A 19,376-nucleotide genomic window follows, 5' to 3' on the forward strand; every position below is an offset into this window, starting at 1 on the left:
AGGCACCTCGGCTGAGAAGTTAGTGCTAAAACCAGCATAACAAATAAATGAATCTGTGAACATTAAAATTTTAGTGGAACCCAATTTAACTGAAAGCAGAGGAACAGTGAGAATTCAGAAATAGCTGCAAACCCACTAAAAGCACAGATGAGTCTCATTCCACAGTGTTCTGGTATGCATGGGGGATGAAGGCAACAGGTTACTAGCTATGCCATCTCAAATACTCGAAGCTGACAGCTGTGTGACAACTGCGTGGGTATCCATATGGTGTTCCATGATGAATTTTGTATTTGAGAAGTCTAGAAAATTATGGGGGGAAAAAAAAAGTAAGTTTATCACAGTATATATAAGCAAGGCAGCATTTGAGGGGAAAAGGCAGCATTCTTTCATTAGAAATACTGGTGTATGCAAAAGAAACTGAAGCCCTTCTCCAGGCCTAAAATAGAAACAGCAGCCTCCAAGGCTAAATTCAACTGAGAACAATTATATTCTGTGTTTTAAAAGACTCAATGAATCTACATAAAAGGCCAGATATTTCCTATGGTAGAGCCTATCTCATTTAGCTTTAGCAGCTAAGAGTTAGATATTCCATGTGAATTGTCATGGCTTTCCCCACAGTCAGTAAAAGCAGGGAGGGAGAGAAGATCTGGCCAGAAGGTTACTGGTTTTAATAATTTCCAGATGGTAAGAGCTGCTTTTCGGATTTTGGACTCTCTCAACTTATATAAACGAGGGAGATTGGTTATGCAAGACCTAAGCACTGAAACAGTGGGTGAGATTAATTCCACCCAAGTTACTTAACTTTGCAGCCCTTCTGTCTGTATATTTTATTTTTGCATGCACAAACTTAAATGCATGCACATGATTTTAAGGTACATTTCCAAATCTTATCAAGACTAGTAACCTCAAGGATATTACTTTCTCTGGATCATTATTCTTTGAGTTGCATTGCTACATTAAGATCATCACAGTTCATTGGATTGTACTTGTAATTAACATGCTGGAAACACAAAGTATTCCAAACTGTGCTACTGAAGTAAGAACATCTCCATTGCCAACGTAACTGCAGCGTCAATTCTCACATCCCACAAAGCAATCTGGCACAACTAGCAGCAAGACCAGAATTTCTGAAGCTCATCCTTCTTCTTTCACCTGCATATTAGAGAATAAAGTATATGTTCACTGGTGAGGATCTTCATGAAGCTGTAAATATCCCTGCTAGGAGCTTTGCATTTCCTTTTCTGGTATAATTAAAGGTACTACCAGAGAGCAATAAAACTTTAAATAACTTGCAAATAAGGTCCCATTACAAACTTCCAGAAGAATGCTTTAGATCAGATTCTTGAGCAAGAGCTCAAATATTTAACATTAAAGGTTTTCATAAGAAAATTTTGAATTTAGAATGTATATTGACCTCCTAGAACCATATTTCTCTCAGTTCCAAGGCACTGTAAATATTAATTTCAAAAGTGGTGAAAGAAAAAGTAACAATTGGAAAAGCTTTATGATTCTTTGTGGAGTAAAGTTTTTGAACCTTTTAGTTAGCAAAATTTCTCATTAATGTTCAGTAACAGGATTCCTACTTCAGATTTGATTTAAGATTACTCCAAAAATCCAAAAGCTAAACCTGTGCAAGCAAGCTTGGAGCTTCATTGCAGCCCTTGGTCTAAACTAGATGCAGATATGGAAAACAAAGCTTCTCCAGAGGAAGGGTGCCTTCTGTCCTTTGTAAACTGATATAGTAGCAAGCCTTCTGGTGGTAGAGAGAGTAAACAATAGTTCTAACAGCAGTTTGACGACTAGCATTTGTGCTTGAATGTGCTAAAACTGACTTGCTTTCATCATAACATGATTCTGGGTGTGACTTCTTTTTTAAAAAAAAAAAATCTACAATATTGCAGTATAAGATTATATAGCAAAAGCTCTGGATATGTAGCAATAAATAAAAAAGTTAGCAAATGAGTAAATTGGTTACTTTAAATGCAGTTGAAATCTTCATAGAAAAGAAAAGAAGAATTAGTCTCATCACACAGGTTTCATTCAGGTAGTACTGTTTGAATAGTCAATTATCACCACCTCTTCAAAAAATGAAAAGGTGGCCTTGAAGAACATTAACTGTTAACCTATCCCAGTCTAAAAATCCAGATAAAAACCTCAAACAAATCCATAGATAAGAGATCCCTATACCTAATTATTGCTTTACTTTTGTCTTTCCACATATTTGTTCTTTGCAAGAATAAACTATGCCCTCATAATTTGATTCCTAGCCAGATCTGTTCAGGAAGGGCATGTTCTCCCACTGAAAAATTCTAGGTCTTATTGTTTACTGTAGATACAGAGCTATAAAACTAAACTGAGCTTTCATTTCCATTTTTCTTTTAATAGCTCAGAAGTGCTAAAAGATTGTCTTTGTTCACACAAACATATTTAGGAAAAAAAAACAAGACACTTTAGCAATAAGGATAAATTTTCAGAAAGTTCCTGAAACAAAATCTTCAGATGAAGAGACAAGTGAAAGCTGAGAAAATATAATCACAAGACTTGGGCTGTGAAATTTTTATTCATATTTTTGGTAAAGCCTTGTACGTGCCTGCTATATACTTTGATAAAAGAAGAGATTTATTGCCATTCATATTTTATACTGAGACACAAGTGTTCAGTTCTCCTTACATCCATAAAAATGGAAAGTGCAACAGCATGCTAGCCATACATAGAAAAACCTTTGCAGAAGTTACAGAGGGAACAGGCTGGTAGCATTTTTTAAAACTGACCAGAAGAGACCACTATGCTATAATTCATTAATTAAACAAGTGTGAGTGTGTGTGTGTGTGTGCACACCTGTGCACAGCTCTGTAATGTGCACATGTGTCATTGGAAGGATGCTGGTAAAGGAACAGCTCATCTACAACAATACATATTAAACATTATCCATTTAATTGAGAACCCTACTAAATAAAAACCAAGAATACTACAAGACAGTCTGATTACCCTTGAATTGCTTCTCTGATCCTGCCATCATCCAGACATCTACTCTGCATTCTCTTTTATGTTATCTGAGGAATATGGAAGAAGGGGGCCCTACCCCCCAGAATTTCTCAGGAGAAATGCCACTCCCTCACCTTTTATTTTTTTAAACCTGCTAGAGGCCATGGGATGGATGTTCTTTGGCCTATGTTTAGCCTTTCTAAAAGGCAATGGGGAAGCTCCTACTGATTCTCTTTTGCTCCCCAAATAATTCCTTAGCACTGCAAGAACATTTCTAGCAGGAAGCAGGAACAGTAAGCAGTGGAACACAACAGTGGAAGCAAGAAAGACTTACAAAATTAGAACAGGTTCAGAGACCAGGGTGCAAGTCCATCAGATACTATCCTGTATGTCTCTTAACACCATTCCTCGCTAGCTGATGATTTGAGGGAGAAAAAATGGCAGGCACCACTTGGATGAGTTTTTCACACAAACAGTCACAGAAAACTTGATCCTGCAGAAGCAGCAGCTAGTCAGCTCTGCTCTGCAGATGGCATTGCCTGCAACATATTTCTGTGCATAAACATGGCATTACTCTATCTCTGTTGGAAATGTTAATTGATTTCAAGAAGATAGCTTGCCTCCTGGTCAAGATGCATACTGTCAAAAGAAGAGGTAGGTGGAACCAGTAAAGTTTCTTAAGTCCTACAGAATTTCATCTTTCCACATCTCAGTGCCTTATCACACTTAAAAATATCACCTACCTCTGTCATACCTCAAAACCACATTTCTTTAAAAGCCCATCTATAACCTAAAGGAAAATCAATAATGATGATAATCCTGTTCAGCCAAAGTTAAGTCTAAGAAAACTGTTTTGCAAACAATTTTCAGCACACTGGAATATGTGGTAATCTTCTGTTCTTAGAACTGTATGAAAAATATACTTCATAATATGCAATTGGGAAGGAGATCTCAGTGTTGCAAGGATTCTTTCTTGACTGAAAGATTAGGAGAGCTGTTTAATAAGGCAGCACACTTCTATGCCAAAAACTGAAAAAAGAACAACCACCCCTTTCAGAGACATAGGTATCTTGTTTCTGCTGCATGAGTGTGTAACATATCAGGGTATGAAGAGGATATTGGGGGAAGAACTGAGTGCATGCACAAGCATGAGAAGAAACTGCATAGGGTTTCAAGAAAAAACACTGTTGATAATTGAGAATATTGTTTATGGGATGGTGCTTCAAAAGTAAAATTGAGTAAAACATTATGCCAAGCCTAGAAGGTTGCAGCACAGCAGATTCACAAGCAGACCATGCATCCCCCAACAGGAGGATGGCCACAAGTTTGCAGCTTATAATATTTGAGCTCATCTTCTGTTGGCCCATCAAGGATTATGAACATACTTGTCAAAGACAAACTCCAAGCAAGGAAAAGCAGAAAACAGACCCATGGAAGTTGAAGAAAGCAAGATTGAAGCTAAGGACTATCCCATAACAACAGACAACATCTAAACATTATATATACACAAAAGATGTAAGAACTTGTTTGTCATCACCACCCAGAGGAACTTCAGAGATGAAGTGGGGACATGAGAGTTCCTGACCCTTGTCCTCCATCCTGCATGCTGGACATGCTGCCCAAATCAGACACCTCTCTCGAGCACACACACGACGCTTTATACTTCCAAGTGTGTGGGTACAAGGGTACAGGTGAATGAAGCCATGAAGAAATGGGCATCCATGAGTACAATCACTTCACTTCAAGACCTGCAAATATTCCCTTTATGCAAGACCAACACTGAACTTCATTATACTGATCCTTGTACACCCAGTACTGTACAGAAATTAGTCTTGAGGAAGAAACAGAAGATGCCTTATCAAAGCTTTTAAGGTGCAAGCAACTATAAACTGGAGAGCTATATTGGTATCTGTTTCCAAAAAAGAGTTACCTGTTCTGTTCAGAAACAAATCCTCACTTTGCTAGACGTCTGAAAAAGTAAAAATAAAATTGCATAGAGTGTGTGATTTCTCATAATGGGCAAAGGTAAAGCCATTATGTTCTACGGTGTTAGGGCTTAAAAGGGACTTGCATAAAGATTGATCTAATTTAGCAATTTAAACAAAAATGAATCAGGGATAGTAAAAATGCAAATACTTTATAAATCCAGACAATGTTTTAGTTTTTATCTTAAATAAGAAAAGCATAAATAGATTTACTTTAAAAAATGAGAAGCGTGCAATTGGACTGCTCTTGAAGAAAAGCAAGCAGCAGACTCATCAAGCTTTACTGTCCAGGTGCAGGTGCAGCTACACACAGCAAAAAGAAGTATGTGTTTTGAAGAGTTTCAGAATTGCAATATGTGTATAAGGCATAGATCTCATAAAGAATGACTCCAGTTCTCTGCAAACATTTAACAACTGCTGTTGGTTCAAAAAAGAGCACAAAGCAGTCTTAGCAAAAGTGGTCCCTATTCAAGAGCTCAGCCTGCCTTCCTCCCACTGTATCCAAAATTTCTTGATCACCACACTCTGACATCAGGTTTGTCTAGTCCCTTACTTAGGCTTTTAGCTAGGATCAAACCACACATTAAAAGTACAATTATTAGGTCCTCTGCACAAGAATTTACAAGTTTGTACAAATTTTAACAGCTGTAATGGTATAAAAAGGAAACCACTTTCCTTTTTCCCCATTTATTGTTATCCAGGCTTTGAACGAGAAGTAAATACCACTATACTTCAAAAGAAGTTAAGAATTCCAAGAATTTTTATTCAAAAATAATAGAAAGGTTGTTTTATATTTTAGGACGGTATTCCATGAGTTAGGAATTACGCATAAGTGAGTAATCAAGGAAATATAAATTCCTTTAATCAGGACATTCAGAGGGACAACTTGCTATTTAAAAACACACTGTAATCTTTACTGATGAAAAAATGCAGAGCCAAGAAGAGCCTACAGTTTTCAGGAAAAAATGAAATTACAGGAAAGTTTTCACTGTTATTGTGAATGTTTTACCTACACTGTCAAAGCTCATTTTGCAGGACTCCTGAGTCTTAAAAAAAAGGATTTTAAATTCACCAAAAAAAATTTAGAAAATAAGGTAATGTGAATGGCATATTCAAGACACTTTAGTGTATTTAAATTTCAGATCAACTTGGTTGATACAAATAATTTTGAAAGCCAGACACATGATCCAGACCCATTTTTACCATGGTACATTTAAAAATCTACATGAATGATCTTCTGAAACACTGAGTTATGCTCTTAATGGCCTTTGTTTAAATACAGTGTGTCCAGAAATCAATGATTAACCTAGTGCTCTTAGAGCTGCTCATGTGTCCTAGAAAAGTTTAAAAACTCCACAAGAATCCCTCACAGGAAAACAATTAGCCTAAAATTTAGAAATACCATTTTGTTTGCATCAATTATGCTACACAGTAATTTGCAATTTGATGACAAGACCAGATTGTAATCCAATATTCAACCAAGTTCATACTACTACAGATGTAGTCCTATAATTAGCCATATGCTGCTCCCTCTCCCATATAATAATGTGCATTAACTATAAATTCCCTCGCTTGCACCGCTACTTTCCTAATGATCCAAGACCCTACATCAGGTCTCTAAAACTCATCTATTTCAATTCCTTCTGCTATTGCTTCTAAGAAATACTGTAGTCATGTTCCTAAACTTTAATTATCAGCATAAAATTTTCAACTTTTTGCATGAAAAAATTATTTGTATGGATAGCCTTGCTTTGGGTGCTCATCACATCCACACTTAAAAATAAGATCTCACTTACAAGGACCTTAAAATGAGATACAACTCTACAAGCTGTTTGCAATTAAGAGCCATTTAGGGCAGCCACAGAACACACTGCTGCAGGTCTGAATATGATGCCTGTATTATTACAAGTGTAATGATATATAATCCCTCTGCAGATGGATTTTGCAGCAACTACTAGGGGGCTTGTTTATTGACTGGCAATCTTCCAAGCAAAGTTCGCAGTTGTGGCATAAGCAGTAACCTTTCACTTAACAACACCAGTAGCCACAGCAATAATTAATGTAAAAGATTATGTAAAATAGTATCAGAAATACATATAGTTTAAGAAACAAAAGAAAAAGGGTAAAAGATGTCTGGTTTATCCAGAGCCCTTAGTGTGACCAACTGGAAGAAACTGTCTGATAAAAATACTGATCTGAGATATGGTGACTGCAACAAATGGCTTTTCTCTGACTTAATTTAAATTGAAAACCATAAGTAATACATTTTACATATCCTTCCAAAGCAAGATGAATCACTCTTGTTATTTTTAACTCAGGCTTCTATGCTTCTTTCACCTACCTCCATTACTAAAGTACAAGGGCGATTCCCTGTTTGTCTCCCTCACCCTTGTTTTGAAGATGTTCTGCAGCATCAGGTGTCTCTGCACCCCAGCTTTGTACTGCATGAAATGTTAATACCCTAATTTGTGGTATTGAAAGCACTCACATTGTAGTGCTTTAAACTGAACACATCTGAAAATAAAAACTTTAGTATTTTCCCCTTCCACAGCAAGTTAATTTCTCCCCTCTGAAAGCTCTGTCTCTTATCTTTGCCCTGCACCTTCCATTTCTAATATTAGCCATGGGGAGCAAAGGAGGGATGGAATGAGAATTTTTATTACTGAATACCATCCAGATCTGAGCAGGGTTCATAACATGACAAGCACAAAGGAAGAGGTAAGGGAATGGAGTAACCTACAAGGGAACTTTCAAACACCAGTCTGGATTGTCAGAAAAGACTCAAAGGGAAACAACACAGCACAACTGCAGACATCAAAGTAGCATCATTCCATGGATATGGCTACAAAGTGACTCATGTTATTAATGAAAAACATTAACTTTCATAAAATTATTGAATATCCTTAGCTGGAAATGACCCACAAGGATCCTGGAGTCCAACTCCTGGCCATGCACAGGATTCACACCATGTCCCTGCGAGCATTGTCCACACACCTGTGGAACTCTGTCAGGCTTGGTGCTGTGAGCACCTCCCTGGGGAGCTGTTCCAGGGCCCAGCCAGCCTCTTCCAGATACCCAGCCTAAACCTCCCTAACCACTGCCTCTGGTAATTTAATGCACTTAAAGATGCATTCAGGCCCACTTTGTTGAACCCTGCCCAGGCCCTCTTAAAGAAATCATTGAATGTGACTGATAAAGATAGAAAGGGTTTATATACAATCAAATTAAATAAAACTCTGAAACACAGCATATCTTAGCGACATATAGCAGAAGCAACAGTCAGAAAACAATAAAATAAATTTTAAAAAGATCTGGAACTACCTTACTTCATCCCCTCATCCTACATAGCCTTACAAGTGCAAACCAAAATGTTTACTTCAGTTAATTCCAGGACTCAGACTTTGAGAAAATTAAGACAACACCAAAGATCTAATTTTTTTTCCAGTAGTGTAAGTAATTTTACAATCTGATAATTTCTTCAAAATTAGTGCTTTAATGGTTTTTATTAAGAAATGCATTATGAAAAAACTCTTTTAAAATAATTGAAGAACGAGAGAGACCTGGGAATAAGACTTTGAGGAAAAGAAATAAAAGGCAGCAGTAAGTATTGTGATATGGAGAATATTATAGCTCACCTTGAGAGTGAGAAGGGAGACTGAATTAGTAGTGGTCTGCTCAAGCTGTAGGAACTCAGCAAGTTCAGTTTCTATGTTCCATTCTGCTCAACTATCTGATCTTTGCAGCACTAACAGTACACATATGAATCTTCCACTTCCTTGAATGTAAATCAGCACTTTATTGACATCAATCATATTCAAAACCACATTGATATAATGCTGTCTGATTGTCTGTTTCCCCCTGCCACAGGGGACTGAGAAAACTTTGGAAGAGGTTCAGGTGAAGACAAATGTCACAATGCAGCAATGAAAAATGAAGGCTATATAAACTGTCAATGGCATATTCACATCTTCCCTGCATAGGAAGCAGTTACAGATGTTCATTTTATGTCTCCTACATGTATAGAAAGCAATGCCTGAAGTGAATCAGCACTAATCAAGCTTGCCTCTCACTGCTGCACTCAAGGAAATGCCATGGAAGTAGAGTTTGGAAGTCCACAAAACAAATACTCTGTATCTAACATTTCACACCAGAATTCTGTAAAGAATTCAAAAGGTAATTCACTGCCTCATAGTGAAGTTGAAGCAAGTGGTTATTAAACAGTTACTATGAGCTTCAGCACCACCACTTGCCGAATAGCTCTATTTTCTTCACATAATACTTAGGACAGATCTCAACTCTTTCTACTGCAAACATTTAATACTGGCAAACTCTATTTATCCAGAAGGTCCAGAAAGTCTCATATTCATTGTATGTGTTTCACACAAGTTTTGGCACAAAACCCCACCAGTGATATGATGCTTTAGCCCAAGGAGCAACAGCATTAATGGAATAATCTTCCATAGGTAAGCTGCCATTGCTGAAAGGAAACAGTATGCTGCACAGAGATTTTATCCTGGCAACAATTAAAACCAAAAATCTTGCCACAAAGCCAAACCAAATTTCATTAATTGAGAAAATTAGCATATTCCTTTTAATTACATACCAAAAAAAAAACCCCAAAAAAAACCAGCAAAAAATTTGAGGATGAGGGGAAAGAACACAGGCAGCAATCTGGTCTCATTTTGAGAACTCAGATTTTTCATTTACTCCTCATTTAATTTTTCAATCAACCAAACAGGAAACTACTGTCAAATCAGTCACATCCAAAGTAAGACAAAAAAGAGCTGTACCCATTTTAGCACAAAAGATTATACCATAAAAGTTAAACCGCAATGACTGTATTCTTCAATCTAAGTACTTGACTTAACACATGCTGGGGAGCTGAGGAACCTTGAGAGCCAAATCTAAAGAAAGTACAGGAAAAAACACAACACACTGAAAAAACCTACAACTTTGATAAACAAGTACACTTAACTTTTAACACTAAAGGGGAATCAACAACATAAAAATGGTTAGCAGATTTGAAGTGTGAAGGTATTAATAATATGAGCAGACACAAGAGTTGGAAAAGGGATTCTAACATTGACCAGGGAAATTCAGAACTCTGCTTTCATGACAATATTAGAGAAAACCCAAATGTTCTCATTTGCTTTATGAAAGCAGCATGACCAGATTCCTGGTGCCTGTACCTAAAATTTCTGAGAAAAGACCAGGAGGAACTAGGAATCAGTGCACAGTTCTAGAAACATGTGAACTACCTGTGATCATGATGGCTCCACTCTTTAGGGGTACAGAAAATGTAGTGGAATAGCTTGTGTGACCAGAGCTCTGCCACAACAGACACAGCTCATCTTCTGTTAAATATCCTAAAAGGCAAAGACAACCTTGCAGAGGAGAAGGGGGCTTGAATACATGCACATTTGCTTTCAAATAGCTAACACAAAAGTCAAAAGCTCTTGCACAAGGGTTGGAAGACAGAACAACGCAGGTTACATTAGGGGGAACACCTGCTTCAAAGCACCTTATAAAGAGAGGAAAACAGATAAAGCCTTTTTAAGGGAAGCCTTACAATAAAGTCCAGTTTTCACAGAGGACTTAGAGCACTCCAACATTTGCTGCAAGGGTAATACAGCATGATGGAGACAACCAGATTTTTGGAAAACAGAGAAGGCAATTGCTTGACACTGATCAATGAACCAACCATGATAACCTCAGAGGCACTGTGTGTGCACCCTGACAAGAGACCACTGTACAAGGAGGAATTAGTGATGCACATCAGAGCTCACCTGAGCTGGCCCAGGCCCAGCTGGACTGCAGGACAAACTCAGCCAGGTCACTGTAGCAGAGAAGCCTGCAAGCAGCTCCCACTCAGCATCTGAGCTACATAACCCGTGTGGCCTTGCCTTTATCCAGGGATGTAGCAAGAAGCTCTCCTGAGAACATCTTTCTGTTTGACAATGGAATTGCTCAGGAGTTTTCTTTTAAAAGAATCCTGCAACAGTTTGAATAATGAAAATAATGAAGAAATCCTTCTTACAGACTGGTCTTCACAGAATGCTGCACTCTGATCAGAGGCCATTTTGATGCTGCACAACTGAAGATTCCCAAAATCTGAAGGGATGCAAGATCACCTGTTCCATTTTTACTTTATTATAGTGAAGTTAATACTCACTGAAGAAGCAGCACTTTAAATAACAATTTAAAGAGCCTGTGTTCCTTTCTTATGGGTATTACAGCAGACCTGCATCTCCACCGTGACAGTGGAATTTAAGATTCTGAAATAATCAAGAGACAGGGACAATAGAAATACAACCCTGGACTTTCAAATGAACATATTTCATCTTGTTCTGGGATCTGCTTGGAGACAGCCCTGAAGAGCAAAGGAGCCTATGAGAGGTGGTTGTTCCACAAGAATTACCTCCTCTAAGCACAGTGATGGCTATGGGAAATTTTTCTCAAGTTGGCCAGCATTGGTAAAAGGGGAATTCCTGACTCTGCTCAAACACAAACAAATAGTGTGCAGTGTGAAGAAGTGGGTTACCTGTAGAAACATTAAAAAAAAAAAAAGTTTTCAAAGGGAAAACCATGACCCAGCTAATCCATAGGGATTCCAATAATAAAAGACATTAAAAAGGCTGAGATACTCAAAAGAAAAGCAATGATTCTGCTACATATGCATATTCACTATATTTTCTAATGAGTAAAATGAACCTTTCTTTAAGAGATCAGCAAATATTTCTTTCATGTATTCTGAGGCAGACAAACAACTTACCAAAACACAAGGCAAGAGTATTACAGAAGGCTCAAATAAGACAAAATTAGATATTAGGCCAAGAAGACATTGCCTGGAAGTATTAAACCTATTCCAGAGGTTATTCTTCATTAATCTTCAATGCAATGAAGTGCCAAATAATTCTAAGTAACATTTCTTTTTGTTGCTTTTTAATATGGGAATTGAGAGGTGTTTATCTCAAAGAAAAAGGTCTAAAAATGCCTCATGCTATTAAGAACCACCAAAACCAGACACATTCCTAAAATAAAAGTCAAAAAACCCCATCTCATTAGGCAGGAGATGTTGGACTTATAAGAACAACTGGCACCAAACTTCCAAATCATTAAACTGTACGCCCTCAGGCTCCAGACCTTTGGTAACACACAGCACACTGCAAGAGAAGGAGAAGTCAAGGAGATTTCATCCATTTCAACTATGCTTTTAGAGAAACTGCATCACCACACACCTTCCTGCACACCTGGCTAACCTAAAAAACCACCATCAATTTATGCATACAAATACATGTATATAGGCATAGAATCATAGAATGCCCTGAGTTGGAAGGGACTCACACGAATCATTAAAGTCCAATAACTCCTGGCCCTGCACATGACACCCCAAGAATCACAGCATTTGCCTGAGAGCCTTGTCCAAGTGCCTTTCATGGTCTGACTGCTTGGATGAACCCATCTTCCTCTCCAGCCTGGCTTGTGGTGAGCTCTGCTTCATCCTGAGAAACAACCCCTGTTCCAGCATCATCATCTTCTCCACCTCCCTCAGGCATCTAAGGATGTATTTACCTCATTTCTATAAACTCTACTTGCAGCTGCAATTGCCAGTGTTCCTCCTACAGTCACAATTTATTATCTCACAGTGCAACATTTCCTTTTCACGCTGGCTTTTGGCTTAAGTTTTCTTTAGGGCTCCTTCTCCTTGTGCCCATCTTTGGAGACCTGTGGCTTTACCACAGTATCTTCCTATCATATTACTGCCCAACAACTCTGCATGAAGCAGGAAGGCCACTTGGTAAAGTAAAATGGATACTGGTTTTACTTAAAGGGCAAACATTTGACAAGTCTTAAACATGAGCAAAGATTCTTTTCCTCAGCCATGATCTCTGACACTACTGAAGTGTTCAAGTGGCTTCTGTTTTCAGAAAACAGCAAAATCCAAACAAGCCAAGACAGCCTTTTTAAATAGTTTGTAACTATCAAATGTATTTCCAGTATTTTCAAACACAATGCACTTCAGTGTATTTCCTTAGGAAATATCCTCTGACTAAATGAAAAATAGGAAAAAGCTTTTCAGAGCATCATCTCTGCTTTTTTCCAACAATATTTGCATTAGCTTAGCATCAGAAAAAAACCTCCTCAAATAAACAAGTAATCTTTATGCACAAACCACAATTAGCAATGAAGGATTTGGGATAAAAACCAGTCTGTGTAATAATGTAAATACAGTCATTCTAGAGGACCTAGTTTAGCTTTTCTGGTAATGTTCTTTTACCAAAGGAAAAACACATCTAATAATGACAAGGTATTTGTTCCTGATGCCATTCTCTCCTACTTAAATCTATATACATATGCCAGTGAAATGCACTGAGGTAAAAAGCTATATATTTACTGAAGCACTAGTGGATTATATGTTGGCAAATTGCTGCAATTAAGGGCTGGCTCCTCATTTCACACAGAATTTACCCTCTCAACAATACAGTGGAGATATATTGACTTAAAATAGCTGGGAATTTGATTCTGGCATATTACTACTATTTATAAACATTAATATAAATACCTCTATATTCAAAAGTATGCCCAGTAAAAACTTAAAAAAAACAACAACCCAAAAAAAAAAAAAAAAAAAACAAACAAACAAAAAAAACCAAAAACCCACACACAAAACCAAACAAAAAAACCCAAAAAACCACCAAAACCCCCAAAAAAGCAACAAAAAACCCCCAAACCATACATTCTTGCATGTCCAGGTAAGTCTTTTATGACTGTATGAAAGTGTACTTCATCTTTTTATTCCTATACAAGTAGGAAAGGCCAACATTTAACTTTTAGACAGCTACACTGTTTTTGGTAAAATAGACAGATTCTAAACTCATGTGCTCTCAGAAGCTCGGTGCAGCTTGTTTTAAGTGAGAATCATAAATCAGTTAGATGAAAACAGCAACATGCCCTCACCTTTTTCTTTAGATCTCCAAAAACTGGAAACCCTAGGTCTTAGTAAACCCACCTGCTAGAAGCTTAACGCAATACCACTTTGTTTTAAACATTTAGCACAGCTGTTTCCATCAAGACAAAGCTGTAGAAAAAAATGGTGAGACTAGTAGAAAATTTAGATGCTCACAAGGAAGGCAGCAGTCTTACACAAGCTGTTGGAACACCTTCCTCTGCTAAAGGAAAGATTTTCCTTTCTAGATATCTGGTGTGCTGCAAGGTATTCTCCTAGGAAGCTGGGCAACAGCTTACCCTGCCAATACACCATGCTTTTAGAGTACTGAACTCTTCTGCATGAGCATGAATAGACATGCATAGCTTAAATTTCACTCAGCAATGCAGGAAATCTGAGAAACTTACTGAGTCTGGGTGAGGTTACTTTCCACACAGAACAGAGATACCTAGTACAAACTGCATCATTACTATCCAGGTGTTCTCAAACTACTCGCCCTGAATTTTCATACCATAAATACCAAAAAGATCCAACTTACCTAAGTCACTCAACTGACTGTTGTACATCACCAAGCCCAACAAGGCTTCAGCTGGAGAGGATCTTAAGTTCCAATTTATTTTTCCTTTTTTAAGTGCACAACAGTGTAAGACACACCAGACAGAACCACACACACTGTGCAAAAGTCCTTCTGTGTACATGCTAAAAGCCACCACAGGAACATAAACCCTCTGCACAGTCCTAACTTATTCTAGAAAATGGTATGAACTACATAAAAAGACTTGTATAGATTCTTGGATCACTAAAATTCTGTGATTCAGTAATGTTTTGCTTCAGAGAAGTTATTTTGTTAAATGACTTCACTGCAGCTTCAAAGACAGCAAAGTTGTTTGTGTCAGCTCCGTGCTGATGAGCAGCAAGTTCAGATACATACAACTTATACACTAGTTAAAATAGTGTAGACAGGTTGCCAGACTTCATTTTTGTATCAAACAGTGGCTTTTCTTTCCTTCTTAACTTCTTCCTTCTCCAAATTAAAATCAACAACCAAAAAAGTCACTGCTTTCTCACTGGTATTTGATCATCCTACAGATGTCAAAATCCCTCATGGACTCCCCTTTCTCTCCCCTGCCCCTTCCAAGGCAGCCAAGTGCTTCTACAGCAGTATCTGGCAAGTAGTTTGGCATTCTAATTAAGAATGCTTGAGCATAAACTGTGTTCCAAAATATTTTTGGTCTCTTTTCTTAAAAACTCTCTAAGTTGAAATTAATTAAATATTAGTAATATTTCAGAGAAATATTAAACACAAAAAATTTGAGATCTGGTACTAGATATAGCCATTTCCCCTGAAACCTGCAATTAAGATTGCTTTAAGTAACTTTCTGAAAGGAAAACTCCACCCCAGATGCCATGTCTCATACATATTAACATGTTAGCTCTCATCAAAGGTCATTGCTTCACTCAAACACCAACATTTCCCTCTGACTTAAAAGTAATTCACTTACCTTGTGTCTGCATTTAAGTACAACGCCATAGGCTCCTGAAACAGAGAAGATGAGCGATAAGCCATCTCAAAAGCAGAAAAAAATTAAAAGTGGCAAGATAAAACAGTGTTCAGCAACCTCCTAACTACAGAAGTAACATTGTTCCAAGTATTATTATTCAGAACTTACATATATAGGTTCTAAATCTCTGTACAGTGAAACAATTCCATAAAAATTGCTCAAAAGTAAATGGATTTTAAAACACTGAAATTATTTTTTTTTAAATATGCTCGCAGGTAAGTTTGAGAACTTGCATTTCCCTAGTACCACTAATGAGAAATCAACACATTAAACTTTTAAAAGGAAAAAAAAAACCAGAACCACAAAAAACCCCAAGCCTCCACAAAACTATTCTATTTCTCTTCCTTTCGTTTCAGCTTCCAAACTCCTTCATCCATCTGACAAGGAAATCAGCAGAAGCTCTAGATAATAAACACGTACAAGAAAAATTGTGCAGTTGGTAGCTTATTATCATCTAAGTCAAATCTACAAAATTCTTATTAATCTTTTTTTAAGATACTACTTACCTTCACCTACAACCCCAAGGATCTCAAATTTATTCATCACATTACCAATGTTAGGAATCTTCATCAAGACAAATTCCTCTTACGGTGAGAGCCACAAAACATGGCACAAAAGGGACCCTCTGAAGATTTTGCAAAAGGCAGTTGTGAAAAGGCTCTTGGGGGAAAAAAACTTCCACCTTGATCAATCAGACTTCTCACACCCTCTTTTAATTTCTAGGCAATCAATAGCTTCCTGGGGAAAGAACAGAAAACAACATAATTAGTACTTTGATTTATTTCAGTAAGAGAAAGCAATGGTACACAGACATTACACCAATAGAGTCTAACAATTTTAACAGACAATTAATTTACTTCTACATTTGATGATCAGGAGAGCTTAGCAGCAGCTATAATGGACAGAGCCCACTGACACCACACATCTGACACAGCAGCTGGCCATGTAATCCCATACACAGGATGTCTATTACAATAATAACTAACTGGCATAAAGTAATTTTCTACAGAACCGAAGCAAACAAAAATGTTGTCAGGAACAACCTCAGTAAGCAAAAATAAGCTTGTCATTATTTACGGTCTGCTTGGTGTATGTTGATAGCTAGGTACAGAAACAAATTTTGTTTAGTTATTTTCTCATTTGTCCACTGTAATGATAAAAAGGAAATGGCAGAAAGAACACTCTACAGGAGAAAATAGCTTTCTACTACTATTTTCTGTGATTATTAAGAAAAAAATTAAAGGAAATTAATTTGCTAGGCTGACTAGGAATGAGATTTTAAAATTATTTCCATTATCAGCTTATTTAAGAAATAATACAGAAAAGATAATGTCTTTAAAGAGTTTTTTCCGTGTTCCCCAAACACTGAAATAATTTTTCAAATTAAGCAACTATATGTAGGGTAAAGAACAAAGATTTTTTGGCTGTTTTAGGCTTACCACTTCTCTGCTATCCTATTAGAAGCTTGATTTTACTAATTTAGACTGCATTTGCACCCTTAATATTAAAGGCATATATCCCACATTCAAAAATGGGGAAAGAAAAACCCTCAACTGCTTTCACCATGAACTGGAAATATACCATCTTCACAATTCAGTGACTCAAGAACAGAACTACTCATGAAGAACAGGATGGAAGTGAATACATTTAATTAAGTTATGTGTAATGGGTGAGTGTGACCCAATAATGCTGGGTTCAGCTCACACAAATGGGATGTCACTGTAAGCCAGGGGGACTGGCCAAAAGCCCAGTTTTGACATGGTCATACACAACAAAAGGACAACCCAAGGGTGGGGAGGAATCACAATGACATTTGCTTCAGCAAGACACAGGCAGATCATGTGGGGAGGGGTTGTTAGTTTAGAAGCAACTCCAGAGTTAATCAACCATGGTGATTTGAAAATAAAGCAGTGAGTTCCAAATTAAAGGGATAGTTGGGGTTTTCTGGTTTGCTTTTGTTTTTTAGAAAAAGCTGTCCAGTCCTTTATTAATTATTTCAGTGGTTTAATTTACTGTTTTAATTAATCAGTTTATTTCTTCACTGGTGAGTTGTACAAAATACTCTTTCCTTTCCCTTCCATATGTTCTCCTCCTATTTCATTTGGCATCTCCTCACAAAAGCCTTTTTGCTGTTTGTCCAGACTTTCTGGTTACACTAACGAACTTAAAAAAATGAGGTCCTGGAAAAACAGGAGCATCTGCTCAGCTGCACCCATCAACAGGAGAACAGAGCCCACACTGAGCTGCTTCAGCTTTCTGCTGGAGCAGGCTGGTGCCAGGCACAGGGTGCAGCTGGCTGTCCCCATGCTGCAGCTGAATGACAGAAATACTGCCACAGGGACCCTGAAACAACCATAGATGCCACGATAAGGCAAGTGAGACACAACAGAACCAGTCAGCCAAGCTCAGAACAGCAAAATTACTTGCCAGAAAGAAAGGAAAAGTCAGCAAACATATATTGTTTTCTATCAGCACTATTCAGTAACATCACCAAATCTGTTACTTCAGTTCCCAACATTATTCACCGACAAGTCCTACCAGAAATTAGTTTGTGATAAATTGATTACTCTCATTCTTCCTAACAGTGTGCACAATACTTCCTAGATATATGATGAAACAGTAAAGAAACTTATGAGATAATGTACCAAAAGCTCAAGAATAAATTAAGATTCAGTTTCCTTTTTCCCTCATTCATAATTTCTAAATTTCTCATAAACTATTTAAAGCTATACAGGCCTGCAGCTTGTGATCCACTATTTTTGTTTTCAGTTCTGCAAGTTTATTCAGTATGAATTCTAGTTTTTTATTGGGAACAAAGGTTAGACTTGGAAGCAGCTAATCTTCCTTTCTGAAATCCCCCAGCTGGGGAGGTTGTGGATCCCCAACCCCAGCAGAGTTAAATGCCAGGCTGGATAAGCATCCTGAATAGTGGGAGGTGTTCCTGCACATGGCAGGGTTGGGAGAAGATGATCTTTAAGGTCCCTTCTAACTCTTAAAATTCTGTGGTTCTATGAAATTCAATGCTGCATATCCTCTCCCCACTGATCACATATCACCTTCCCTTTTCACTTCATTAGAGGAGCCACGGAAAGCTGATCCCCTGCTACCCCTGAATTCATGGCACCTAGAGAAGCATTTGCAAGTCCTTAAAGATAAAATCCTGCCAACCCACTTAGTGATTTTCACTCACCATTGGTGACACACTTCAGCTGGCCCAAAGGAACACACAAAGCAGCTTCCCTGATTGTCCCCAAAGCGCATCAGGAGTGACTGACACCGCAGGGAACACAGGGGGCTCCCAAAAGCAAACTGACCTGAGTGAACCCCTCTTCTACACTGGCCCCAGGCAGCTCTGTGCCCAATTCGGCTGAGGGCACTTTATGAGAATTTCATCTTGAAATTAAAAGGAAATTAGTGAAAGATGACTAGTGACACACAGCAGTAGTATGGGTTCATATACAAACACTTTTTGCCCCAACTCTTCTGCCTCAAACTGGGCTATAATTCAAACTTTAGTGAAGTTAGACTAGTTAGACCCATTTAATCTCTAGACTATAAAATTTACATGCTTATTTGAGATCTCTGTCTTCAAAAGCCGCTGAAAGGTTAAAATCAAGCCGCTAAAATATTTTTTCAGTGGCAGTAGCCACTATTTCGGATTCTTCTGTTTTTCAAAAGGCACTGGACTTGTTAAGAGTGTTTTGAAAATCACTGATTCTTGCAGGGAATCTGGTAACATGAACTCAAAACTCCATTAATGACACAGAGTCTTAATGATTGTCAGAGTGAGTAACTGTAATAACAAAAACAAGGAAAAACCCCTAGAAGGTCAAACAAAAGCTTAAGCAAAACAGAAGCTTAAAAAAGTCATTTCAAGAGAGTTATCCACAGCAAGAA

The 19,376-nt window shown here is 37.7% G+C and overlaps 1 protein-coding gene across 5 annotated transcripts in view; it reads right to left on the reverse strand.

Moving 5' to 3' along the window:
* CDKL5 (cyclin dependent kinase like 5) overlaps window positions 1-19,376 on the reverse strand; it is a 129,824-nt gene that overhangs the window by 66,517 nt on the left and 43,931 nt on the right. For all 5 annotated transcript variants that reach the window (XM_063182843.1, XM_063182839.1, XM_063182847.1 and 2 more), the window contains exons 2-3: window positions 15,986-16,217; window positions 15,420-15,454 (exon numbers count right to left, since the gene is read on the reverse strand). In XM_063182843.1, coding sequence (XP_063038913.1) covers window positions 15,420-15,454; window positions 15,986-16,049 — 99 coding nt within the window. In that variant the 5' untranslated portion in view covers window positions 16,050-16,217. The remainder of the gene's footprint in view (window positions 1-15,419; window positions 15,455-15,985; window positions 16,218-19,376) is intronic.

Source organism: Melospiza melodia, chromosome 2 (assembly GCF_035770615.1).
Source record: "Melospiza melodia melodia isolate bMelMel2 chromosome 2, bMelMel2.pri, whole genome shotgun sequence".
NCBI classification, from domain to species: Eukaryota; Metazoa; Chordata; class Aves; order Passeriformes; family Passerellidae; genus Melospiza; species Melospiza melodia.